The sequence below is a fragment of the Aquarana catesbeiana genome, linkage group LG02 (assembly GCF_042186555.1).
Source record: "Aquarana catesbeiana isolate 2022-GZ linkage group LG02, ASM4218655v1, whole genome shotgun sequence".
Taxonomy (NCBI): domain Eukaryota; kingdom Metazoa; phylum Chordata; class Amphibia; order Anura; family Ranidae; genus Aquarana; species Aquarana catesbeiana.
Window position 1 is genome coordinate 517,360,568 of NC_133325.1, and position 27,799 is coordinate 517,388,366.

The 27,799-nt window shown below is 40.8% G+C and overlaps 1 protein-coding gene across 2 annotated transcripts in view; it reads left to right on the plus strand.

Moving 5' to 3' along the window:
* NUCKS1 (nuclear casein kinase and cyclin dependent kinase substrate 1) overlaps positions 1-22,821 on the plus strand; it is a 41,043-nt gene extending 18,222 nt beyond the window's left edge. Inside the window, exons 3-8 of one of the 2 annotated variants that reach the window (XM_073615790.1) lie at positions 504-618; positions 8,599-8,657; positions 12,357-12,500; positions 12,917-13,069; positions 20,606-20,749; positions 21,178-22,821. In XM_073615790.1, the coding sequence (XP_073471891.1) occupies positions 504-618; positions 8,599-8,657; positions 12,357-12,500; positions 12,917-13,069; positions 20,606-20,749; positions 21,178-21,389 (827 nt within the window). In that variant the 3' untranslated portion in view covers positions 21,390-22,821. Of the gene's footprint in view, positions 1-503; positions 619-8,598; positions 8,658-12,356; positions 12,501-12,916; positions 13,070-20,602; positions 20,750-21,177 lie in introns of both variants that reach the window. The other variant, XM_073615789.1, reaches the window with a different exon arrangement.
* Positions 22,822-27,799: the final 4,978 nt, after the last annotated feature.

Consider the following 27,799-nt stretch of genomic DNA (forward strand, 5'->3'; position numbering starts at 1 on the left):
AAAAACTGTCATTCAAATGTATTTGTCAAAAGCCACAAATTATATAAATCCATGCAATGCGTCTACAAACCTAGCTATCTTTAAAAGTATCACTGGGCTTATCTCTGCACAGAGCTGTGAAAGGTAGCCAGCAGGCTCCACCCACTAAGACCACAGGAAGGGGTGGATTTAGGACCAGTCACACTGCACAAGGAGAGCACCAGTGACTGGTCTTTATTACAGGAAGCGCCTGCACTGCACAGATCTTGAAGAAATACACAAGGCACTCCCAAAGATTCTAGTAAGAATACACTAATTCCTTTTGTGTTTTTAGAAAATATTTTTATTTAAAGGGTGGTGTTTTTTTTTTTTTTTTTTTTAAATCTAAATCCAGAAGCCAAATTTTGCAACTTAACAGCCCTTAGATGTATGTGGTGCCTACATTTTTTTTTTAGTTTTTTTTTTTTTTTTTTTTTTTTTTTTTTTTTCCCCCCTCCTAACATTTCAGTTTGCTTATTCCGTAGATGAAGAGTATGGACGAGAATCTGCTCCACCAGCCAAGAAATCTCGAGCATCCACAAGAGAGACAAGAGAGACTAAAGAGAAAAGGCGATCTGGAAGAAACTCGCAAGAAGAGAGGTACACGTTTTGTAATACATCTGTAATTCACCTGAACTATAAAAAACACACTTTATTCCTGATGGTATCCAAGGAAATTATTGTCCCAGTCAGTCGTGTATGGTTGGTCACTGCTGCCCTTGCTTCGTTGGGTCTGTTGTACTCAACTAAATTGCATAATAAGCAATGTAATGCACCTTACTAATTCTGTATGGGTATGTAACAGGGAGGAGTATTTGACACTGTACATTAAACTTGTTTTGCCTAGCTTTTCAGGAAAAATCACCAGGGGCCTGCTTTCCAAATGCATATTTAACATATACAGAACGGGTATGTTCCTACAAGCCTTATTTTCAATTACGCTGGCTAAGATTTACTTTTGAAGTGATGCATTTGTGAACTGAAGATTGTTCAGTCCTTATGTCAGTGACCACTTCAATAGCTGGGAGTTTGTTTACATTTTTATTTCCACCCAACCCCCCCCATCCCCCCCCCCCCCCATGCGCACTCTATAGTAGATGCGTTTCAGGCAGCTGTAAAGCCGCATGTACAGAAATGTACTTCCTGCCGGACACCATGTGTCAGTGTCCCTGTGATAGCATTGAAGTCAAGTTTAAAGAAAAATGTAAAAATTAAAGTGGAAGACACTTAAAACACTTAAATTCTAACCCAGCAATCATTAATGTGAGCTAAGTTCAGCCTTATGCCTCAAAATGAAAAAAATCCCAGCTTTTCTACCTTTATTTTGCAGTATCCAGTGCTGTCACATGACTTCAATTCTACTGCCTTCTGAGAGTAAAATCAGCCAGTGGGTGTGGTTACTGAAAGCTTGTGACATCACTTCCTTGGGGGGACACTTTTCCTGTGTAGCCAGTGGGTGTATACATGATGGAAGGAGCTGATTATAGGTTCCCACCCAGTGTTTTCTCGTTGTACTTCCTAATTCATGAGAAAATGAAGAAATAAAAAGCCGCATCCACTTAGGGGGGATGGGGAGGTGCAGTGTACATATATAGCATAGCTGTGCACAGGAGAAGGGACCTGGACACAGGGGACACCCATTCCCATCTATGCGACTTTGAAAATCAGTGACGTTGAAAAGGTACCTGCAATGCTTTGATCCAGAGAGTGTAAAGTTGGATCAAAGCTGCACTCATCAGTTGCACTCTAAATCGTGCAACTTTGTGGTTGCAATAGTGGAAACGTGATTTGTCATGCCACTGTGTCCAAAGTCGCATGACAAGTCACAACCCATTGATTTCAATCGCACCCGTTCCCATCTATGCAACTTTGACTATCAGCGACTTTGAAAAGGTACCTGCAATACCTTTATGCGACTTTGATCAAGAGAGTGTAAAGTTGGATCAGCTCTAGGCTTTGGCTACATTTTCACTAGTGCGACTCCAGAGCTGTGCAGCTTTGATCTAACTTTACACTGTGGATTAAAAGTTTCATTAAAGGCACCTTTTCAAAGTAACATAGATGGGAACATTTGCCATTGAAATCAATGGGCTCTGACTTGTCATGCGACCTTGTGTCAAGTCGCACTAGTGGAAACGGAGCCTTAAACTCCTTTTGTAGCTAACTTGCTCACATGTAGCTCCCTCAGCTGGGCGTGCACCACATTGTGCCATGCAGAAACAACCACGTGGTTTTACACTGTAGAAAATCTGTAGCATGTTGCATTGTAATCTATCCTACAATTTCTAACAGACGAATATATTTCCAAAGCTTCCTTCCTTCCATTTTTGACTGGACTTTAATCACTTGCCTCCTTCCTAACCAGGCTAGCTTTCAGTGCTCTCACATTTTGAATGACAATTATTCAGTCATGCAACACACTATTCATATGAAATTTTTTTTTTTTTCCACACAAATAGAGCTTTGTTTTGGTGGTATTTAATCATCACTGGGTTTTTATTTTTGCTCTATGTGTAAATTTTTTTTTGTAAAATTTTTGCACATTTTAGTGTGTGTGTGTGTGTGTGTATGTATGTATATGTGTGTATATATATATATATATATATATATATATATATATATATATATATATATATATATATATATATATATATACACACCCCCTGAATTATTATTATTATAATACAGGATTTGTATAGTGCCAACAGTTTGCGCAGCGCTTTACAATGCAGGGTTAAACTAAACCAACAGTACAATTCAAAACGAGGGTTAGAGAAGCCCTGCTCCTGCGAGCTTACAATCTAAGAGGGAGGGGCTGGCGAAACAAAAGATAAGGACTGAGGGATGAACTGATGAGGTGAGTAGAAGATTTGGTTGTTAGCTGGAGGCAGGATAGGCCACCCTGAAGAGATGAGTTTTCAGGGATTGCCTAAAAGTGGACAGAGTAGGAGATAGCCGGACAGATTGTGGTAGTGCGTTCCAGATGATTGGAGAGGCTCTGGAGAAGTCCTGGAGACGCGCATGGGAGGAGGAGATAAGGTAGCTAGAGTGCAGAAGGTCTTGGGAGGAGCAGAGAGGACAGTTTGGGTGATATTTGGAGATAAGATTGGTGATGTAGCTCAGGGCAGAATTGTGAATGGTTTTGTACGTTAGTGTTTTTTTAATTTTTATTCTTTGGGCAATGGAAGCCAGTGGAGGGATTGGCAGAGAGGAGTGGTGAACACTGAACAGTTGGTAAGGTGAATGAGTCTGGCAGCAGCATTCATGATGGACTAAAGAGAGGGCATAGCTTGCGGAGAGGTAGGCCAATGAGGAGGGCGTTACAATAGTCAAGGCGAGAGACCACAAGGGAGTGAATAAGTTACTTGGCGGTCTTGACAGTTAGAGGTGTATTTTGGCGATGTTTCGGAGGTGAAGTCTGGACGATTTGGACGGTGATTGGATTTGGGGCTGAAAGGACAGTGTCTAGGATTACACCTAGTACCAGTGGCATGAGGGGATGGACAGATGGTTGTATTATTGATCTTGATGGAGAAATCAGGGGAGGGGTACGGGCTGGAGAAATTATGAGCTCAGTTTTAGAAAGATTGAGTTTGAGGAAGTGGTGTGACTTATATGTTGATATGTCAGTAAGTTAGTAATGCGAGAGGAGATTGAAGTAGTGAGGAGTAGAGAGATAGCTTTGTGTGTCATCAGCATAGAGGTGGTACTGGAAGCCATGGGAGTTTAACAGACCAAGGGAGGAAGTGTAAATGGAGAAGAGAAGGGGTCCAGGGACAGAACCTTGAGGTACCCCTACAGAAAGAGGAAGTGGATAGGAGAAAATAGAGTTATAGGTCACACTGAAGGAGCGCTGTGATAGGTAGGAGGAGAGAGCAGAGTCTTGAAGGTCAAGTGGACTGTAAGGGGTCAAGAAGGTTGTTGTCAGGTAGGAGTTAAGATGATTGTAGACTAATCGTTCTAAAACTTTTGATGTGAACGGGAGCAAGGAGATGGGTCTTAAGTTGTTCAGGTTGGTGGGATCCAGTGAAGGCTTAAGTATGGGGGTGATCAGGGTATGTTTTAGAGGGGAGGGGAAGATGCCAGTAGAGAGGGAGAGATTGAAGATGCGAGTGAGCATAAGATAGAAGAGGGTGACTGTAGTAGATGTGAGGGAACAGGATCCAGGGGACAGGTGGTAAGGAGGGCTTCTGGGAAAACTTTGGAGACCTCCTTATCTAGTAGCAAGGTCAAAAGAGAAGAGAGTGTTGAGACTGGATTAGTACAGGGTATGTTAAGTGAGTTAGTTGCCTGTGCAGTGAAGATGTCCCCATGAATTGCATCAATCTTGTTTTTTAAAGTGATTGGCAATCTCGTGAGCGAGTTACTGGGTGGAGATGGTGGTGGAGAAAGTAGAGCATTAAAAGTAGAAATGACGAGGACTGGAGGACAAGAGTATTAATGAGGGTGACAAAGTAGGTTTGTTTGGCAGCATGGAGGGAGGAATTGTATTTTAAGAAGGCAGATTTATATTGGGTGAATGCATGCTGGGAGTTAGTTTTATACCACACTCGCTCCAGTGCTTGGCTATGTGTCAAGGTTGTAATAGTTGGGGCCTGACATTTTGTGCAGTGAGAGGCGCAAGAGTCCAGTGAGGATGAAAGTGAACTGTTGTAGATAGAGGTGGCCAGGTTGGGGCAAGACGGGGGTGAGATTTTTGTCATGGAGGTGCTCAGTTGCAGGATAGAAAAGAGAAGGAATAAAGTGGCGAAGGTTTCTGCGGGTAATTGTTTTCTGCTTGGTGGTTGGAGACGAGCACATTGTGAAAGTAATGAGGTTGCCAAGTGACCCCTTTTTGGAAAGTAGACATTCCAAGGTATTCAGTAAGAGGCATGGTGAGTTTTTTTTTTTTAATTTTTCCCCACAATTCTTTGCAAAATGAAGAATTATATATTTTATTTTTTTTGCAAAATTGTCATATTAACAGGTTATTTCTCACATAGCATATGCGTACTTGCAACTACACCCCAAAACGCACATTCTGCTACTCCTGAGTATGGCGATGCCACATACAAAGGCCCAACATGCAGGGAGCACATAAATTGTACGTATTTCTTGACTGCTTATTACAATTTTGAAGGCCCTGGAGCACCAGTGAATGGAAACGCCCACAAAAGACCCCAATTTGGAAAGCTAACACCCAATGTATGTTCTGAGGCATAATGGGTCTTTTGAACATGTCATTTTTTTTTGGAAAATGTGGAAAGGAAAAAAAAACGCGTGGGGTGTTAATCCAGCCCACAGGAGAGAGCTGATTTGGACATGTGTTGGTTTGTTGACCAGTGATTGCTCTGTCATTGGACGGATCGATCACATTTGTAAAGGGCCGCTGTCATTGCCCCTTTACTTCAATCTGTGATGTGCCAGGTCCGGAGAACCCTGTCCCTGTACGCCCTCCCAGTACTAGCCAACTGCGCTGTAGCGCTATGGCCCGGTTGGCAAGAGGTTAATTTAACCGGTTCAATACAGGGCATTTTCACCCCCTTCCTTCCCTGGCCAATTTTTAGTTTTCAGTGCTGTCGCACTTTAAACGACAATTGCGCGGTCGTGCAACGTTGTACCCAAAAAAAAATTGACGTCCTTTTTTCCCCACAAATAGAGCTTTCTTTTAGTGGTATTTGATCGCCTCTGCGGTTTTTATTTTTGCGCTATAAACAAAAGAAGGGCGACAATTTTGAAAAAAACACAATATTTTTTACTTTTTGCTATAATAAATATCCCAATTTTTTTTTTAAAAAAACAAATTTTTTCCTCAGTTTTGGCCGATACGTATTCTTCTACATATTTTTGGTAAAAAAAAAAATCGCAATAAACGTATATTGATTGGTTTGCGCAAAAGTTATAGCGTCTACAAAATACGGGATAGATTTATGGCATTTTTTAAAAAAAAAATATTTATTTTTTTAGCGGCGATCGCGATTTTTTTTTTTTTTTTTTTTTTTCGTGACTGCGACATTATGGCGGACACTTTTGACACATTTTTTGGACCATTCACATTTATACAGCGATCAATGCTATAAAATTGCATTGATTACTGTGTAAATGTGACAGGCAGTGAAGGGGTTAACCACTAGGGGGCAGGGAGGGGTTAATGTGTTTCCTAGGGAATGCTTCTAATGCTGGCCATACACTATACAGAAAATCGGCCGAACCCATTTTCGAAAAAAGAACGTTCGACCGTGACCGCAAACGATCGTGCCATCATATAATGACCGATAAATTGTTCAGTGGACATGAATAAATAATTTTTTGTTTGTTTTTTTACATATACCTAGTGCAGACAGTTCGGACGGGAAACACATTAACCTTGCAATTTATCGTACGTTCGGCAGAAATTTTCCTAACTTCCCGTTCGTTTTTCCCCCACAAAAACGTCACAAACGATTATCGATTTGTGCCCATTAACTTGCCGAAAAACGAACTAAGTGTCTATACGAACGATTTTTCGGCCGATTTTTCGTATAGTGTATGGCCAGCATAACTGTAGGGGGAGGGGACCGATCAGTGTTCCTCCGTTCTGGGAACACAGATCGGTCTCCTCTCACCTGACAGGCTGTGGATCTGTGTGTTTACACACACAGATCCACGGTCCGGCCCGGTTAACAGGCAATCGCGTGTGCCCGGCGGACATCGCGGCCACGCACCGGGTCCCGGGCACATGCGACGGGTCCCGAGCAACGCGGCGGGCGCGTGCGCCCCCGCCCCCTAGACGCCCAGGAATCCCATGACGTCCACCCAGGATGGGAGATCCCATCCCAGGACGTCATATGACTATGGCTGGGTAGGGAAGTGGTTAAAAGAGAGACCATGTGACTACACACAACAAATGGATGAGTTTGGTGCATATGAAAATGACTATTGCGCCACACATTAGGAATCCGCACATATGCATTGAATTATGAGTAATAATTCTAGGGCTATTGTTTCCCATTTAACTTTCAATTGACCTGTAAAGGCTTTAAAAAGCATCACCTGTGGACAATTGTGGATACCACAGGTGTTTGTGCAGAGGCTTGTCTCTTAATCCACCTTAAAATTTGAGATATATATATATATATTTATTTATTTAGGCTATGCATGTTCACAATTTCTCTGCACAGCATCGGTGAGTGGCCAGTGGGTGTGACTATCTGTGCTGTACTAGCATCCCTTCCAGGATTGACATGTGCCTACTAGTGCCAGTGTTTCCAAGGCAACGGAACGCAAGCCAAGAACTAGTTATGTTACTTCCCTATGCCAAGCCGACTTGTGCAGTTTCAAACAAGTGGCAAGTGACAAAATGGGATGCAAACTGACCTGACTATTCTAGCACGGAATGGCTTCTTTGCTTAGCATGGTCGGTTCACAACAAAGTATGAGGACTGGCAGGATTGATCGGGTTTTTAAAGTATTAATGAAAGAAGACGAATAAGAATATCCTATTCAATTGGCATATTTGCAGAGACAAAACTAGAAATTTTAAAGTGGTTGTAAAGGATTTTTTTTTTTTTAATTAACATGTTATACTTGCCTACTCTGTGCAATAGTTTTGCACAGAGCAGCCCTGATCCTCCTCTTCCTGGGTCCCCTGTGAGCGCTTCTAGCACCTCTTCTCCGCGGAGTGCCTCCATAGCAACCCGTTTGCTATTGGGGCACTTGTGCCTGCTCGCTCCTGAGCCCTGCTCTGTGTGTCCACTGACAAGCCGGCAGAGTTTGCAAAAGCATGGATTCGGTTTGGACTGGTAAGTAGAATAACTGTTTAGGCAAAGGGGTTTATGGGTTGCTACTTAAAATGTTTATAATGTTGTATAGTTCTTCCTTTTTCTAAATGCTTGAGGTGATTGTAGCCGTATTAGTGCACTTGCAACAAGAGCAATTGAGTACTGTCCATTAAACTTTCTTATTTGCACTGACATCCACATTTTCAAGACAAACTTTCGAGGTGTCTCCCTTCAAGGTCCAAGCAGTACTAATGCACACAGTCTTAGCAGAGTGTTAAATAGGATAATTTCTGTGAAAACATTGCAAAAAAAATAAAAATTTTCACGACACAACTGGCTTCAATGTTTATATATTGGTAGTTCAGCTTTAGGTCTCATGCACATGTGTGCAGAGGGCTATACAGTGCAAAAAAGGGGGTTTCTGTGCCTGGGAGTATCAGGTGTTGCATACAGCCATCTATACACATCAATGACAGAACGTGGCTGTTGCTAAAGGGCAGAACCAACCATATACATGCGTATAAATACAGATGTACGTAAAGGGGCACACCTGTGTCTATATTCTGTTTGTTTTGGCAATTAAATGTATGTCCCTCTGCACCAATGTGCATGAGCCCGTCACCAATTGCCTGTTTTGTATTTCCAGGCCTGTAACAATCTTTCAAGTAGATATCCTCATGTAGATTTACAGTTGCTAAGAATGTAGTTGTCTTTACAGCACAATTTCTTATATGTGCTGTCTAGGGGTGACTATAAAGACAGTAAAATAAACAATTATATAGGTTAGACACCCTAGCCTCATGTTTATTTTTAACTTGGCTTTGACCTTTTTCACTTTTAGTGAAGAATCTGAAGAAAAAGATGTGAAGAAAACCAAAAAAGAAGAGCATAATTCAGGAGGTAAAAACCTGTGAGGCGTGATGGTGGTTTTTTTCTTTTTATTTCGTTGTCCTTTTTTAATATATTGCAGCTTGCTAATCCCAAAGTATGGTGGCTACATTGCATAAGCCCCAATTCCCAAAAAAAGTTGACACTGTAAAATCTTCCTAAAAACATTATGCAATGATTTACAAATCTCCTAAACCCTTAGTCACAATAGAAAACCTATCAATAGTTTTAAACTGAGATAAGGTACTATTTTTTTAAAGTTAATTTTGAAATTAAAAGCAACACATCTCAAGAGTTGGGGCAGGGAAACAAAAAGCTAGCAATGTGGTACGAACCAGGAAGAGCGTTTTGCTACTAAATAAGTTAATTGGCAATAGATCAGTAACATGATTGGGTATAAAAGTTGGTCACAGGTTCACCAATCTGTGAAAAGCTGCATCTGAAAATTGTCAATTTCAGAATGCTCCTCAACGTAAAATTGCAAAGACTAAACATATCGTCTACAGCAGTGGTCAACAACCCTGTCCTCAAAGCCCACTAACAGGCCAGGTTTTATGTATTAACCTTGGGGAGATGCAGACTAGAATACTGCAATAGCTGAGCAGCAAATGTCACCTGTGATGTATTTCAGTTCTCTTGCAAACATGGCCTGTTAGTGGGCCCTGAGGACAGGGTTGATGAACACTGGTCTACAGTACATAATATCAAAAGATGCAGAGACTATGGAAGGCACCCCTCTGAGCCCTTACTGTCCAGATCACCATGTGAAAGGGGGAAGGAACAAATAAAAGAAACAAACAAATGCAGCAAAGTTAAATTGGAACTAAATCTACCAATCTGTTTGCCCCTGGTAGGCTCCATGCACACTAGTGTTTTTCATGCTCTCAAAAAAGGTAGAAAAACGCTGGATGAAAAATGCTGATATCATTTGTGCCAGCTTCTAGAAGCATTTGGGTAGCTTTGAGGAGCATTTTATTTAGTGTTTTTGGAGAACATGAAGAGAAAAAAAAGCTCAAAAGCTGTTTGTAGCATTTTAATAGCAGTTAGCATTCAGTGGTTTGTGTGTTGTGGTGTTTTTGGTTTTTTTTTTTTTTCTCTCTGCTCCTAGACGCTGAAGCTTAAACACTAATAACCTAAAGGAATGTACATGGACACATAATATAACACTATTTTAGCTTCTAGGAGCTTAAACACTAGTGTGCATGGGGCTGTAATAACACGATTTAGTGTTTTTATTTCCGATCTCCACCAACTTTCAAGCCCTCAAATGGCTGGTGTCATAACTGATCACATGTGCAGCACCATGGAAACTGCAGATGTAAACTCCTGTTTTACATCTGCAGTTGCAAATTACACCTTCCTTGGCTGGTGTAAAGGCTAGGAGTGGTTAGTTCTGCTTTAACCACCTGCTGTTCAGGGCAGTTTTATTTTTCACGTTTAAAATCTTTTTTTTTTTTTTGCTAAAATATTTAGAAAAAATGCAAAATAAAATTTCTGCATGATATTTGCACAGCCATTTATCTAACTGAAATTTTTAGGAGACATACACTAAAATAGTTTAGGTGAGATGCTCAATTTTTGGTGAAATATATAAAAGCTGCATCGAGTAAATGGGTACCAAACGTGTCTATGATTGAAAATTGTGGACCTGAAATGGTCCATACATAGGTGATGCTTTAAAAGCCTTTTACAGGTTCAGTTTAGAGTTGAACTGTGGCCCTAGAATTATTGCTTTCGCTCTTCGTGGTGATACCTCACACGTGTTCTTGAACTAGGAGCATCTATGCACAGATGGTAAGGGGTGCTTTCAAATTTTTATGCTTTGAAAAAAAATATATATAATATATTCCTCGTTTACTAACTTGTGACACATACACTTTATGGAGACATTAGGGATCTGGAAGACACCTGATGGTCTCCCCTGCCCTCCAAAGCAGCTTATAATGCTTGGTTACCTGCTTTCCTGTTTTTAAAAGCCAGGGAATGTCAGGTCTGAAACCAGACGTGACAAAATCTTCGTTGCATCTGGCCTCATTCATCTGAGGTGATCAGGGAATGGCTGTTCCTCCATCTCTAAGGTGGGAAGTCATCCTGGCCACTTGCTGTGGTCCTGGGCTCCCCGAATGAACCACCATAGGAGTGTGGGGAATTACTTTAAGCACTTAAGCCCCGGACCATTTGGCTGGCCAAAGACCAGAACACTTTTTTTGCGATTCGGCACTGCGTCACTTTAACTGACAATTGCGTGGTTGTGCGATGTGGCTCCCAAACAAAATTGACGTCCTTTTTTCCCCACAAATAGAGCTTTCTTTTGGTGGTATTTGATCACCTCCGCGGTTTTTATTTTTTGCGCTATAAACAAAAAAGAGCAACAATTTTGGGGAAAAAAAATCATCATTTTTTACTATTTGCTATAATGAATATTCCCCCAAAAAAATATATAAAAAATTTTTCCTCAGTTTAGGCCGATAGGTATTCTTCTACATATTTTTGGTAAAAAAAAAAAAAATTTGCAATAAGCCTTTGGTTTGTGCAAAAGTTATAGTGTCTGTAAAATAAGGGATAGTTTTATGGCATTTTTATTTTGGATCAGCTTTTTTTTTTATATATTCCCCCCCCCCCCCCCCCCTCCCTCCCTGTGACTGCGACAATATGGCGGACAGATTGGACACGTTTGGCGATATTTTGGGATCATTTACATTTTATACCACGATCAGTGCAAATAAAAATGCATTGATTACTGTGTAAATGACTGGCAGTGAGGGGGTTTAAGTGTGTCCCAGGGAGTGATCCTAACTGTAGAGGGAGATGGGCTACGTGTGAGACGACACTGATCACCGCTCCCGATAACAGGAAGCTGTGATCAGTGTCGGTGTCATTAGGCAGAACGGGGAAATGCTTCTTTACATCTGCATTTCCCCGTTCTTCCTCTCCATGAGCCGATCGTGGGTATCCCACTCACGGAGCTTGCTGCAGGGTCGCGCGCCTAAGTTGCTCACGTGACAACACAGTGGCACATTTAAAGGGATGTACATGTACGCCCGTTTGCCTGTCTGTGCCATTCTGCCGACGTAAATGTTCGTGCGGCGATCGGCAAGCAGTTAAATTCGCAGTTGCTGACTGAAATAAAAAGATCCACACTGTCAATACTGTAGTGAAAGAGGGGGGGGAAACAAAAATACTATACATGCGCACTTCAAATTACTATCAAAAGTCCTAAACTTCCTGTGCCATGTGCACAATATTAGATAGTCTACCAGTGCTGTGTATTTTAGCTTTCATCCAACAGAGTGGGGTCACAAGTAGTTCACTGGAATTCAATGTTTTCTGCACCCACTGGAGATTGACCCCCTCGCCTTATAGCAGAAAGGGTCAGCTTTGCTTTTTGATATAACCCTCCTGGGTCTTTTATTGTGATATGTGATCCTTCCCTGTTCTCCATGTTCTTTCTCCATGTCCAGCAATAGCCAATACTCCACCACTCAAATGGTATCTTGGGGACAAAAGGGAAAAACCATAGTGCAATAACATTTACCTTTATTTTAAAATTCAAGTTGTCCATTGCACTCACTTGCATGTATATAGGTAATGGCATAGATACCCAGAAGTGACCTCAGTGCGGGGCTTTAAAAGTTTAAAACGATTCGGTGTGAAAGAGGTCTTATGCTGTTTGCTTAGTTGTAATTTTATCATTTTTTTTGTTTTTTTCAGAGGACTTTGGCAGTGATGATGACTTGGCAGCTGGAGATGGAAAAGCTGACAGTGACTATGAAAGTCCCAAAAAAAGCAAAAAGGGCAAAAAAGCTACACCAGATAAGAAGCGATCTTCCAAACCTAAAAAAAGATCTGCTGCAGGTAGAAAATATTCTCAGACCCATGGTCTATTTGAACTATTTCCGCAGCTTCCACTTCAAACTTAACATAAAGCCTATTAAGTCTTGCTAGGATTACTGTGGGGTGGCAGCTCAAGTGCCTTTTTTTTACGGCATTTCCATTACAATGGGTTATGCTGCCACATTCAGGTAATTGGGTATTGGCATAAAGAGTCCTCTTCTACAACTAACCCCTCCCTGTTAGACAAGGCTTCAGATATTTTTTTTTTTTGTATTGTCTGTACTGTATTCAGATATAGAATTTACAGGCAAGTAAGAATTCTTATTTTTCTTTAAAAAAATTAAAAATTTGCCCTTTTATTCGTCATATTATACAAACATTCTTTTTGTTCCCTGATATTTGTGTCCTTTTGTTTGAGCTTTAAGTCTCTGTTTTAGGTGACAGTGATGATGAAAAAGAACGTAAAACTGTACGCCAACAAAGACAAGCTGCTTCCAAGGCTGTTTCTAAGCAGAGAGAGATGCTGATAGGTGAAGGTGGAAGTGAGGATGAAGAGCAGGAGGAAGAAGAGGAAGCAAAGTTTTTGGAAAGTGAGTTTATGAACATTGGTGTGTATTAAATTTCGCCTTTCCAGAAAAAAAATTCACTTTTTTTTTTTTCCACATAAAATATTTGCATTTATTTTCCCTGCATTAGCCTGGAAAGCATTGCACCTGTGATCAGTGCTGCAATATAAAACTTCTGCAGACAAGCTCTGCAGCTTACTGCCCTACCTTCATACCAGGTGTCTGTTTGTTTCAAAGCTGCAGGGCTTGTGAGTGAACTGCAAGAGCACTCGTCAGCACCCTTGCAGTTCATTTAGAGCTACAAGGTATCGGTGGTTGACGGTACTTGTAGCTCAGTCATTTACAGGAAACAAAGAATAATGCGGCTGTGTGGGTGGAGCCCTGCACGAGCCAACCTCTTCTCAAAAAGTGCCAGCAGGTGCAGAGAGAAGATTCCCTGCCTGCTGTCAAGCTAAAGAGGATCAGGGTAACTGGCAGCAGGAGCTGGAACATATTAAATGTTCCACCTTAAATACGGGTAGAACATGTAACATGGTCCAAAAGGTGACCTTATCGTTTAAAGTGGACCAAGGCATAAACTTTATAAGAAGCCGTGCACTTAAAGGACAAAACTCAAAGTTCCTAATTTTGTCCTTTTTGGTTGGTTTGTTTTTTGTCGGTATTATATGCTAGCGCTCTCTGATTCTATAGGGTTACCACAAACCTAAATGTTAAGATGCTTCTTCTACATTTTCTTCTTTAAAATTCTTTTCAAAATTGGAAGCATCTAGACAGGCCCTTCCCCCCCCTAATGTTGTTTTCTGCCCTACTTGTTTCAACAGAGCTGCTGCTATTCCATTGGAGATGCTCCCTCACAAGGTCCCCATGGACAACAAGCTAGAGTTCCTCTCCATGTATTCACTGAGGGTTTTTTTTGTTTGTTTGTTTTTTTGCGACTACTTGATTATGATTCCACAGCGGTCTCATAGGTATTTGCATGCTTATTTGTTCAAGCTGGACTAATGTAGCTATGCAATAAAATCCATATTTGGCTTTAGGGGCTGGGATTCTGTTTCCTCGAATACCCTTTTGGAGGCTAGAACACTCCTGCCTCAACCAGAGCTCCAGGGAGCGGACAGCTGAGCCTCTATCCCCACCCACCCTTATTTTTTATTTTTTCTCTCCAATCCTGCAGTGGGTGCTCTGGGATCAACCTGCTCACAAGGTTAAAAATCAAATTCGACCAAACAGCGTGGTGTACTTATTGCCTTCCTTCGCAATATGCTTTCCACAACTTTAAAAGATTAAGCACCCAGAGGATAGATTTGTTATTTAGCAGATTCTGCTTTTACAAAAGTATCCTATTCTGCCCCTAATAATAAAAGACCCATATCATTCCTTTCACATCTTTTGCAGGTGGTGGAAACCCACAAAATAGGCACAGTAATTGTATGTGGAGATTCAAATCGGATCCTCCTGCCCTTCTTGGACAAATCGCCAATATCCCAGTCGAACACTCCTTTACACAACTCATTGCGAAACAGAATCTAGACTCACGGCGGGCATTGGACCCGATCAAACGACAATATACACATTATTCGTATCCACACAATTAATTCTCACTCATTGACCATGTGTTCTTAACCATAGGAATAGAGCCTGAGATCTTGGCATCTAAGATCATACTGGTAACATGGTCTGATCATAATGCAGTTTTTACTGTTATAGCCTCTAATTCCTAAAGCTCATGATCCCACATGTATCTCAAAGACTCCCTCCTTTGAGCCCCCCACATCTCTCCATAAAGAAGATCTTTCATGCACTAGTCCTATTACAAGGGATGTTTACGTTAATTCTTCTTTTTTTTTTTTTTTTTTTAAAGGGAAAGGGTAAATAAAAAAATTAAAGCTTGCACGCTGACGAGAACTCATACATACGTCGCGACTGCATATGTAACCGTCGTTCAAATCACACATGCGGTATCACCGTGAAATTTAGAGAGAGCTATAATTCTAGCCCAAGACCTCCTCTGTAACTCTAAATGGGTAACCTGTAAACATTTTTAAAGCGCCGCCTACGGGGATTAAGTACCAAAGTTTGGCGCCATTGCTTGAACGAGTAATTTTTAAAAGTGTGACATGTTGGGTATCTATTTACTCAGCATAACATCTTTCACCGGCTAACTTTACTGTGTTTTTTTTTTTTTTTGTTTGTTTTTTCCGAAAAATCGATGCGCAAAGACCGGGTGACATAAAAAGTTGCAACGGCCACCATTTTATTTCCTAGGGTCTCTGCTAAAAAAAAAAAAAAAAAATATAATGTTTGGGGGTTCTGAGTAATTTTCTAGAAAGACATGTTTTTTACATGTAGGAGCGAAGTGTCAGAATTGGCTTGGGCGCGGAGTGGTTAATAGAGTGCGCAAAACACTGTGCAGTCAATTTGAAGCAGATTTTAAGGATAGTTATATGGCATTTCAAAATAACCCCTCTCCAAAACTAAAGCTTAAATTGGACAAGGCCAAACTGGAGTTTTGTCAACTGTTTCTGTAAGAAATAAATCAAACGCTTAAGAGATTGCGCCATAACTATTACATAAAGGCTAATAAACCTGACACCCTTTTGGCCCGTACATTTAAATCTTACCAAAAACCATCTAAGCCAATACGCCTGAAACTTTCCAGTGATGTATATTGTAATGACCCTGTGAAAATGCTACAAAAGTTTAGATCAAACTTGGCGACATTATATTCACCCGAAAAGGAGCTGTATACCTCTAAGGCAGATTATTTCTTTATTTTTTTTCTCTCATATTTCTCTCACCTTATCACAAATACAAGCAGAAGTGCTAAAAGATCAGATCTCGGCTAATGAAGTGCTCAATGCTATAAAAACATTAAAATTTAGCAACCTGATGAGTTCTCTGCTCTATATTTTCTTTTGTGGAAATGTTATCTTCTGTTTTCGCCAATGCCTTCAATTCCCTCCTCCAAAGGTCAGACTTTTAGACAGGAAACATTGACAGCAATTATATGCATGCTTCCCAAATCCCACACCGATGATGACATTTCTGTTGAACCTAGACATCAAGATTCTAGCTAAGGTTCTTGCCACTAGATTGAATAGATTTATAGGAAATCTCATACACCGTGACAAAGTAGGTTTTATGCCTGTTTGGCAAGCCAGCGATTAATATTCGTTGGGTGGTCTTTTTTTTTTTTTATCTTGCTTTGCTAAAACACGTCGCATTCCATCTGCTTTTCTCTCCTTCATTTGATTCTATATCCTGGTCCTTTATATGCATTTTACTTTGCAGAAATGGGGCTATGGATCGCTGCATTATACAATCAACCTAAGGCAGTGATGGTGAACCTTGGCACTCCAGATGTTTTGGGACTACATTTCCCATGATGCTCATGCACTCTGCAGTGTAGTTGAGCATCATGGGAAATGTAGTTCCAAAACATCTGGGGTGCCATGGTTCGCCATCACTGACCTAAGGCATAGATTAAATATGCGGGCTATAAATCGGATGCATTTATTATAAAAGGGGGCACAAGACAAGGCTGCCCTATTTCTCCTCTTTTATTCGCTCTGCTTATTGAACCATTGGCTCAGAGAATTAGAACTGATCCTTCCATTACAGGCATAGAACTAGGTGGATATCCTCATAAGTTGTGCTCATGTGCAGATATTCTGCTATTCTTATCCTCCCCACAAATCTCTATCCCTAATCTTATGAACATCCTAAGCAGATTTTCAGCTATTTCAGGTCTTAACGTTAATATGCAGAAATCAACAGCATTGATCATTTCATTATCTGATGAGGAAATGTATACGGTTAAGGAGGCGCATCCTTTTAAATGTGCTGCAGTCTGCCTTACTTGGGTATCCATCACAAAGATCTATTTTCTGCCAATTATCCAGCCTTATTGAAACAAACCATGAGTTTATTGTCAGAATAGTCATCTATTCCACTTTTCTTGGTCAGGAAAATCAGTTTAATCAAAATGACCATTCTTCCGAAATGTTTATTTAGAGTTCTACCTATATACACATCCTGGCTTATTTAAGAATTGTGGACTGTGTGACCCTTTCCCAATATCGAATATATTATGGCTACGTCCAAGTGATCGTAAGAACCTTCTGAACCCGATCACTAAACATTCTTTGTCATTATGGGATATTCACAGAACTATGTATGGTCTACAATGTTTACATAACTCACTCCTTTCATTCCGTAAAAATCCGGCCTTCCATTCATCATGGATTTCCCCCATGACCCTCCGAGGCTGGTATCGCATGCTTACACAATTTGGTTTCAGATTCATCAATATTACCCTTTCCAGATTTATGTAAATCCAATGGGCTTCCCTAATCTGAATTATTTCGATATTTAGAAATTAAAATTTTCTACACTTCCTCTCTAAATACAAAGATTGCTATGACGGATGGAAGGATTGAAGGATTTCATCACTCTATTCTCAATTGCTTACTAAACCTGATGCATCCCCACCTTCATATGTGGCCAAATGGGAACATGATCTATGGCGTACTATTAATACAGCAGAATGGTCTGAGATATGGTCCATAACAAAATCTTCCTCACTGAATGTAACGGAAGTTGAGGCTGCGTACAAAGTACTCACACGGTACTTCGTTCCAGCTAGGATCTCTAAATATGTTCCGGATCATTCGGCTTCCTGTTTTCATGGCTATTCAGAACTGGGTTCACATTTACACATGGTGGAAATGTCCAGTGGTACAAGAATTTTGGAAATCTATTCATGCTTGCCTCAGCAATGTTCGAAAGTACGATTGCACCTGACCCGGCATTGGCCCTTCTAAACTTAGGACCAGATTTTCTACAACAAAAACAGTTTAAATTAATACAGCTCTTAACAGCTGCTAAACAGACTACAGCGAAAGCTTGGAAAGCGCCTACTCTGCATTTAGCCAATACTAAACATGGACTGAACCAAACGTTACATGCAAAAATGTCAGCTTTAGATAAACGGTCTGAAAAAGTTTAATCTATGGAAACCATGGATTAAACATTGCTTGCCACCAAACTTTGAAGACCAAGTACTTTTATCATGGTAGATGAGGATTTAATGTGTAGTTATGTCATTATCCTCTGGGAGTAACCTACCTTCGGGGACCTCCTATCCCTCCCTCTTCCTACTTGCTTTCTTTCCCTTCCTTGTTGTAAACCCCTTCCTCCTCCCTTATTTTTCATATTACCTTTTTTAATTCAGGTTAAAGTTTTTTTTTTTCTTGTTTTGATGGACTACTACTTTAATTTACTGCATTGATCTGTCTTTAATTCTTAACGAAACAATTATATGATGTTGTATGTGAGTGTAGAGATACTTTCTTGTAATCAGATTATCCTAATGTTATGATGTAAAATTTCTCTTTACTCATTGCATTTGTTTTTTGATCTTTAATAAAATACTTTAACAAGAAATATCAAACTGATTAAGTCCGATGACAAACATTCTATATGAAGGTGAACCTCCACTTCTACAAGTGTGGAGTGGTTTATAAATCCTTCAAGGTCCATTGTAGGCTTGCTCTTTAGGCATTCGGGTGCTGTGTCCCCATCTCGGGTACTCAGGCTAATTCCTTGCCCTTGGTACTCTCTACTTGTGCCTTCTGCTTTCCCTCAGGCTACCACAGTGATTACTGCACTTCCCTTGGTTCGCTTAGATTCTTCTCCCTGAATACCTTGCTGCAGACCCTGTTGGCTAGGGCTGTGGAGCCGAGCTCTATTCATGCTCTTAGTTGTACAAACATGTCTCCCAATCCTTGCTCCATAGATGCTTGTGCTTCTAAACTGTGGCACTGTAAACAGGAGGTCTTGGGGACCGATGGTAAAACGCATTCCATTAAACCAATTTATCACCTGTGGTACCCCATTTGTAGTTTGCCATACCAGGCACCATTTTGTAACATGCGTTAGCACTTATTCCCATGGAATGGTTCACAGTGATGGCCTCCCAAGCCTGCTCTGAGCATGCATTATTTAAAACAGACCTGCACACGGATGGTCCCACAAATTGCACCACATGAGGTTGTTCCTCGTGCACATATACATCACTTTTTTTTTTTTTTGGTCCTCCTTTTTGCATGATGGTTGTCTGATTAAAATCAAATTATTTAATTCAGCAATATCAGAGGCATATGTTTTATTATTTCTATGGTCAACATATACTGCTTTGCAATCTGATTCACACCATGTGCCCACCCATGGATGGGAGCAGTCTGATTTTGGCGGGCACCTGAGACTACTATATAAGGACCAGTTGCGTTTATTCCAAATTCAGCTCCGAAGAAGAGGGGATCCTCCTCGACATACGCCAGATTTTTTTTTTTTTTTGGACTTCCATCTCACATTTGGGACTTGAGTGGCAGACCCATTTTGGGTGGCATACCCCTTGAACTGCATCATGCTTGATTTTATATTATTTGTGAGTATACATCATTACATATTTTTTAACATTGGTGAGCCCTCTGTTCCATATCTTTTTAGAGTCTTAGATTTAGGTGTCCCCAGCCTAGTGCGAGTGACAGAGCAGCCAATGCAGAAGTTGAACCAGTTGGAGTATACAACTGTATGCACACACATTTCTCTCAAGCGCCGGAGAATTGGTTTCCTTTTTTGCCTGTGCTTCTGGACCTAGAGGTTCAGGAGCATCCCCCAGACCTGTGGCTGGACACCAGGGATAGGCGGAAATACTCTTCAGCAGGGATTTTCTGGGGTTTATACAAAGGTATTTTGTATGTACAGGGAGCATAATTTCAAATGTTCAGTATCAGGTGAGCTGGAAATGACTAGGAGTCTATATCCCTTTCCTTCTTTCCTTGTCTCACACTTTGTGAAGGTGCTTTACCGCACCCTACCCCTTCTGCCTTTTGTGGTGGGACTTCGCTGGATAAACTGCCACTGCATCTTGTATGAATGAACCCTAGTAGTCTGTTCTGTGTCAAATTAACAAGACCCTCATTTGTAGTTCAGGCTACTAAGATTCCTCCTCCACCGATGACTGCTTATCAGGATTATGAGATCACTATTTGCTGCTAGCAGGATGCTTTCCTTGAAATGGGTATCTGTAAACCCACTCTGCGGAGGAATGGGTATCTGAACTAAATTAACGTTAATATTTAATACTGTTAATCATTTAAGACGCATACCTACTTCTCTCTTTTTTTTTTTTTCCACCCCATAATGCAATGTGTAACTTTGATTCTATCGTGTCCCGTTGGACAGAAATTGTCCTTGCTGCGCCTAAATGCACAACTGCCTGGTCTCCTATCTGATCACTATTTTACTGTGCAACTGAAACATAGTAAGCCTTTCTTTGTATTCACCAAGACCATATATGTCATGCTGTCTAGTGTGTGTGTTTATGAATTTTTCTTCTCAAGAGAAAAAAAAAAAATTGGCTTATGAGGAACCCCAAATGTTGGGATAGAAAAAAATAAAGCAAGGGGAAAAGTGCTAAAGGTTGATTTTCCAGTGAATCTTATTTGGACAGTTATTTTCCCAAGATAATGTATCTGTTTCTGGCTTCCTTAGAAGATTCTGGGAGTGATGAGGATTTCATGGTTGAAGATGATGATGACAGTGATTATGGTCGATCAAAGAAGAAGAAAAAAATGGTGAAAAAATCTAAACCTGAGAAAAGAGAGAAAAAAGTACCCAAGCCCCGACTAAAAGCTACAGGTAAGTGTTGGCGCTATATCACATATTGCATATAAAATGGCTTTCTTGATGAATGAGATTTAAATTGCAATGTTAACTGAGCAAGTTAATGTAATCAGACCAAGTCTTCACAGCTATGTAACATTTTTATATTCAACAGTCTGCACTCTACCTAGTTAATGATGTGATGTATCCTAATACAGAACTAGGTGCTAAAATTAAACAAAAGCAATTGAACCACAAGGTTGCATTGCTGTAATGAGTAAACTGATGTATTACACTGCAATTATAATTGGCACAACAGTGGACCTGTGCTTGTTTTATGGTCATTCAATGCACAGATTTGAGATGTATAGCTATAAATATGCGTTTTTCCATGCGAAATTACTTTGCCTGACTACACTTAAAGTCCCTTAAAATAAAATTTAAAAAAAAAAATGTGTTTCCAGTAACCCCCAGTCCAGCAAAGGCCAAAGGAAAGAGCCGACCTGCGGCCTCAAAGGCCTCCAAGGAGAAGTCTCCATCACCTAAACCAGAAGAAGAGGAAGAAGACGATGAACCAGAGACACCACCACCAGAGAAGAAAGCAGCTGCAAGCCCTCAGCAAGAGAAATCTGACGAAGAACCATCAGATGAAGAAGCTCAGTCTACAGAAGACTAAACCTTGTGTATTTTTTGGGTGGGTTGGGGGGAGGCTGTGAGGGGAATTGGGGAGATTTTATTAAAAAAACGGAAAAAAAAAAAACCAAAAGTACAAAGACAGATGGGGTATAGAACATGAGGCTATTTGCTTGACTTATTCACTTCCAAATGTCTTCATTTGTTTTAAGAGCATCATATGCGCTTATTCTTCCTTAATTTTTTTTTTTTTTATTTTTTTTTATCCAGCTGAAGGTGATGCCATTTTATGGGGTGGTCATTTGGTGGTTCCATCACCTGTTTATTGAATAAAGCCATGCACATTTTTACTATGTCTGCATTACTAAGATGTTTGTCTTGTGTGTTTTTCCCCTCTTTTGTCTCTTGCTTTTACAACACTGGCTAAACAAAGCCCTCAGTTAGCTTCTCAGAAAGCTTTGGTTGTATAGTAGCTTACATGTGGTTATTTCTCCCCTTCACTAATAGACTCACCAACCAAAAACTAAAATTTTAATCATTCTTCTGACTATGCATACAGTAGTCCTTTGTCACGTAAATGGTTGACTAAAGCCCATACTTTGTAATGGGACTCCAAATGCAATTTGACCTTTTTGTTTCACAGTTGGGTTTGGAAGTATGAAAAGTTCCTGTTGTGCTCAAACTGTAATTCACTTTTCACATGGATGTGCCCCCCCCCATTTAGGACAAGAGTGCTTTAAAATTCCACTAAATTCTCTATCAAACATTTTCTAACCCTCTACTTCACTCAGCTGGGTGTGTCCGTTTCTTCTTTTTTTTTCTCGCTTTTCTTTAAGCATATCTAAACCCCAAAGCAACATCTTTATATATTTCAGCTTACCAGTCCTTACAAGTGGTTGCTGCATTAGCTATCTTAATCCAGGACTTTTTTTAAAATGGTAATCTGCTAATAAAACGCTTATTTAAGTCCTGGTTATCACAGGCTGGACTTCAAAGATCTCTGCCTTTTTGTTCATCTCTATCACATACTGAATTGATGGACTAGCAGTCTACACAAAAAAAAAAAAAAAGTATAGCTGTGCTTTCTGCAGGAAGTGAAAAGGACCCTGCATTTCTGGCAAGGTCAATAGTTCTTTTCTGTACATGTGCAAAATGCTTTTTGCCTAAATAAATAAAACTGATGCAGCCACCACATCCAAGAACTGGCAGTCTAAAAATACATTTTTGGAGGGCATAAAGTATGCTTTTCACAGCTCTGTGCAGTACAGCGCTAATTAATTTTTTTGGAAAGTCTTTATTTGGGCTTATATCGACCCTTTCTGCACACCTGTTTCTCTAGTCACATGCTTTAGCAATGATGTGAAGGTATTGACTGAAGATTTGTATATAAAGTCTGAAAACTGTCAGAATAACTGATGTAAGCAAACTTGTAACTTTGTTGGAAGCCATTTGATAAAATTGATAGTTAATGGTTACCATGAGTCTCCTCTTTTAATTGTCTTAATATAATGTACAGCTAGATGACACAATTCGCATTGAATTTATTTTCTTATGTGGGGCTCCCGCCTACCTCTGTACTTGCAATCACTGTCAGTGAGCGTTGTTCCCCCTGAATACATAGCCAGTGTCTTCCTCTGCTGCTGTATTGTTTTGTACCACTGTCTTGCATAGATCATTTATTTGCCAGAGTGTGCAGGAGTTGAGCAATCATATAATTGCCAATGTGAAGCAGAGCTGTAGTATTGAAAACTGGAAAAGTGTGTCCTTGGGGGTCTGTAAAGCTCACTATACAATCTGATTGTACAATCTTTAGATTTACCGTCGACCTATGTAGTGCAAGGGCCTGTCTGATTGGATAGATAGGTGTGGCCCCTTGTATAGCTTTGGTAATCTAAAGGAGAATGTGCAACCATATTGTATAGTGTGGACACCTTTTTTATACACCCAAAATTAACTCATTTCAGTTTTGGTGCCAATTATTAACATGGAAGTGAATTTTGTCAATAGCAATAAGTGCAAAATGCCCCATGAGCTACTTTTGCTGTGTGTCTGTGTAGGGCAGCTGATTGAAATCGGTGGACTGCCCTATGCGCGTCACAAAAAAAAGCACACTACCACTACACTGTGTGAAATTAGTGTGTTAACACCCCCAGAGCTGGATTACAAGGAAATTAGATGAATGTCTCCCCATGTACTTGTATAAAGCTGGCTATACACTATGCTGTCTGATTGTACAGTCTACGAAAACTATAAAATAGGAGGACCCACCTGAACAAGCCAATTTATATCTAATTAGGCAGGCTCTTGCACTAACTAGTTGATGGTAGATCTAAAAAATTGTACACTGTATGGACACTTTAACCACTTTCAGACTGCCCACCGTGGATATATGTTAGTATTTTGACGTTAAATACTGTTATGGCAGTAGATGGCTGCCATAACCCCGGTATTTTTCTCCACAGCGGGTGGTCTGCTTTAAGATAAATGGTCTATGCGACGGATTCGCCACAAGATCACTTTTATCAGAGCAGTTGGAAGCAGCAGAGATGAAGTTCTGTGGCCTGATAGGCAGGAAGTTGAGTGAGGGCATGATGGACCCTACTCTACACCCATGCCCTTGGAGAACTGGAGTGATGTCAAACATCACTTCCACCCAAGGCCCTAAAGGGACCTTTTTTTTTTTTTTGTTTTTCTTCCCCCTATTACAAGGGATGTTACATAAAAATGAATAAAAGCGATCCCAAATTTTTTTTGTAAAGTAAGAAAAAAAATTTAAAGCGTTCTGTGCTTATACACAGAAGCTAACACATACGCAAGTCGTGCCCACATATGTAAAATGTGTTCAAACCACACGTGTGAGGTGTGACCACCATCGTGAGAGCAAGAAGTCCAGCAAAAGTCCTCCTGTAACTCAACTGGTAACCTGTAGTAATTTTTAATTGTCGCCTATGGAGATTTTGAAGCATGACATGTTGGGTATCAATTTACTCGGCGTAACATCTTTCGCATTATAGAAAACAATTGGGCTAACTTTACGATTTTCTTATTTTTCACTTCAAAAAAGTATTTCCTTAGATTGTAAGCTCCTTGAGGCTAGGGACCGATGTGAATGTACAATGTATATGTAAAGCGCTGTGTAAATTAACAGCACCATATAAGTACCTTAAATAATAGTGTTGCATGACCGTGCAGTTGTCATTCAAAATGTTACCATGCTGAAAATTGGCCTGGGCAGGAAGGGGGTGAAAATTCCCTGTATTGAAGTGGTAAATTGCATGCAGGTTACTTGACATCTTCTGGTTAGACCATGGTTGGAATTCCCAGTGCTTTACTTTTAAAGGAAAGTACATGTCTAGGGGACACTAGTACACTGGCAGCCTGGGAGTAGGTAAGATGAGGTTGGCACCGTTTACTGTAATGAAGGCTACTTTTTGTACTTTTTAGGAAGCCGGTGTTGTGATGCTTCCCCATTATATTTTATTGCATATTGAAATTGGGGTGACAGTAGCTGTTACGCCTTTTTGGATGTAACAATCCAATATTTTTTTTTTTTTTTGTAAAGTATAAAAGATGTTACGCTGAGTAAATGGATACCAAACCTGTAACGCTTTAAAATTGCGCATGCCTGAGCAATGGCGACAATGTAAATTTTAGTATAACATAGGTGACACTTTAAAAGCTTTTACATGTTACAACATTTGATTTTACAGAGGAGGTTTAGTGCCAGAATTACAGCCCATGATCTAATATTCGTGGCAATACCTCACATGTGTGGGACAATCGCTTTTTGCGCGCGGGACCGATGCATGTGTTCGCCTTTGCGTGCTAGCAGGGGGCACTTTTAAATTTTTATTTTTACACTGTTGCTTAAAAAAAAAAAAAATTTTAGCGCTTTTATTGCCGTCATGCGGAATGTAAACATCCCTTGTGACAGGTACTCTTTATGGAAGGATCTGGAAGGATTGCTATTTCTTATCGTACATCACGGGACACAGAGCCATAGTAGTTACTATGTGGGTTATAGGTCACCTTCAGGTGATGCACACTGGCACACCCTAAGACAGGAAGTCCACTCCCTATATAACCCTTCCCACTACTGGGAGTACCTCAGTTTTTTCGCCAGTGTCTAAGGTGTTGGTCACGAGTAAAGATGTGCTGTGCTGAGCTCCACTGGAGCAATCCATGCTCAGGCTAGCTATGCAACCGGATCCATTCAAAGTGTCTTAGGCTGAAATGAATGGTACCCAGGCCTCGTGTCTGAAAAAACAAGCTTTTACCTGCAGCGCTTATCTTTTTAGAGAGCTGGACCCCTGGGATCCAGTACTTTTGGTAATTTAGGGTCATAAAGTTTTACTGGCAGGGTGCTATTACAGGGTCAGGAGTGTGGGGTCCCCGGTTCCTGAAGGTTTAACGGAACCCACCGTGAAGGTAAGGAGTTTTTCTAAGAAATTTTTTAAATTTTCTTGGGAAATATCTCCTTTTTACGCTGGATTCACACCTATGCATTTTTAGTGCATTTTGCAGATTTGCACTACAGTCCATTTAGCATGGTTTCCTATGGAACATGTTCTGTAGTACAAAATGCAAAAAGCACTAAAAATGCATAGGTGTAAATCCAACCTCAAAAGTAAAATTTCATGCTTAAGTGTCACTACTGGGAGCTGTATGGAGCGTACCGGCTCAACTTCTGGCATCAATCAACATCAAAGATACCTCCATGTGCAAGCATTAAGGTGAAAAACCTTCTGCTCTGCAGCTCCCCCCCCCCCCCCTTTTTTTTTCTTACCTGAGCCTGATCCTATCCAGCAGTGTCCGGCAGGCTTTTTTCCTCCGGCTAGCAGGCAGACCTCTGGTAAGTTGTTTGATTTAGTTTTTTTTTTTTTGGGGGGGGGGGGGGGATTTTGCTTCACCAGACACCCCCCACCTGGGCTGAACTCTCCCCCTCTTCACGAGGCTGAACATTAGGAGAGAGCTAAAGAACGATCGGCAATGCTGTTTTTTCTTTTTTCTTTCACTGCCCCTAGCGCCGCGGCTTTCAGATCTCCTCCCCGCCATCCATCCCTCCCTCCCACAAGCGGATCGGAGGCTTGCGTGGGAAAACTCTTTTCAAAAAAAAAAAAATTGTGATGCGATGGAGGGGCCGTGGCTTAGCACAGCGTTGGCGTCCTCCAGCGCGGGAGTGTGTTGTAAAAACTCCATTTGTGCTGGCTGCAAGTTGTCGGAGTGACACAAGAGCTAAGAGGGGCATGAAAGAGGTTTGGTGACACAGGCACACGTTTACTATTTGCATCAGGCTGAACTATTGCTCAAGCAGTGGATGCGATTTCTTCTGATAATACCTCTGCTTTTTGTTTATCGGGCTAAGGTCAGAAGGGGGGTTGAAACACCCCCAAAAAAGGGCTAAAAGGATCTCCCTCAAGCTCTACTAAAAAGGTCCTTTTTTCCTCAGCCATGATGGGATTGAAAAAGAAAAAGGTTAGCAGCTTTAATTGCATTCCAGTGTGGGACAAAATGCGACAAGTTCTCTTCCATTACCCAGGACCCTCAAACTGAGGAATTAGGGGCAGGAGAAGATGAATTCCCTCAGGGGACCATGGTGATGCTAAGGACTCCTCTTCTGAGGTGTCAAATGTGGGTGGATCAGCTTTCACAATCTGTAAGATTGATGGTGCAATTTCTTGCTGAATGGTCCCTTCCACATTTATGTACCTTTTAACTGAGTGTTTGGGTTTGCTAAAGCATCCTCAAGCTGTGCATACCTTTCCTGTCCATTCATTCCTTTCACTGGCAGATTGAGTGTCTCAGCCTGCACTGAGAGTAGTTGGTTAATCGTTGAAAGACCAGTTTAAACAGGCGTTCAAGGTTATCCTGCTCAGCAGGCTTAGGATCTGGCAAGCTACTAGCAGCTTTATAGTTGCTATGAGAGATTCTATCTTTCAGGCCTTGCGCCCTTCGCTAAGCACCATGCAATAAGTCCTGGCTAGTCTTTTTGCGGTAGCTATTTGGGGATGATTTACGTAATACATCCAAAGAAATTTTTGTGGAAAAAGTACCCCTTTGCCATTTAAGAAAAGGAGTAAATATATTTTCATTTTAAAAACTCCAGGCAGTCACAACGGCCTCCGCCGTCAAGTTCAGAAGGTAATCCTCAGGGTCAACCCTAGGGACAAAAGAGGTCTTGGGGGAGGAAACCTACAAAATACTCAAGCCTCCTTATGAGGAGGCGCCCCCGCTTGCTCAAATAGGGGAAATTCTTCTGCAGTTTTCAAGCATCTGGCAGGAATGTCGAGACAGATGAGGGACTTCCTCAATAGCTCCAAGGTACAAACTGAAGTTCTCAGGGTTCCCATCTCCTCGTTTTCTCAGATCCACCGTTCCTAAGGATCCAGAGACAAATAGGTCTTTCTCTCAAGCATTGGACCATCTTTTGGCAAAAAATGATCATGGTGGTCA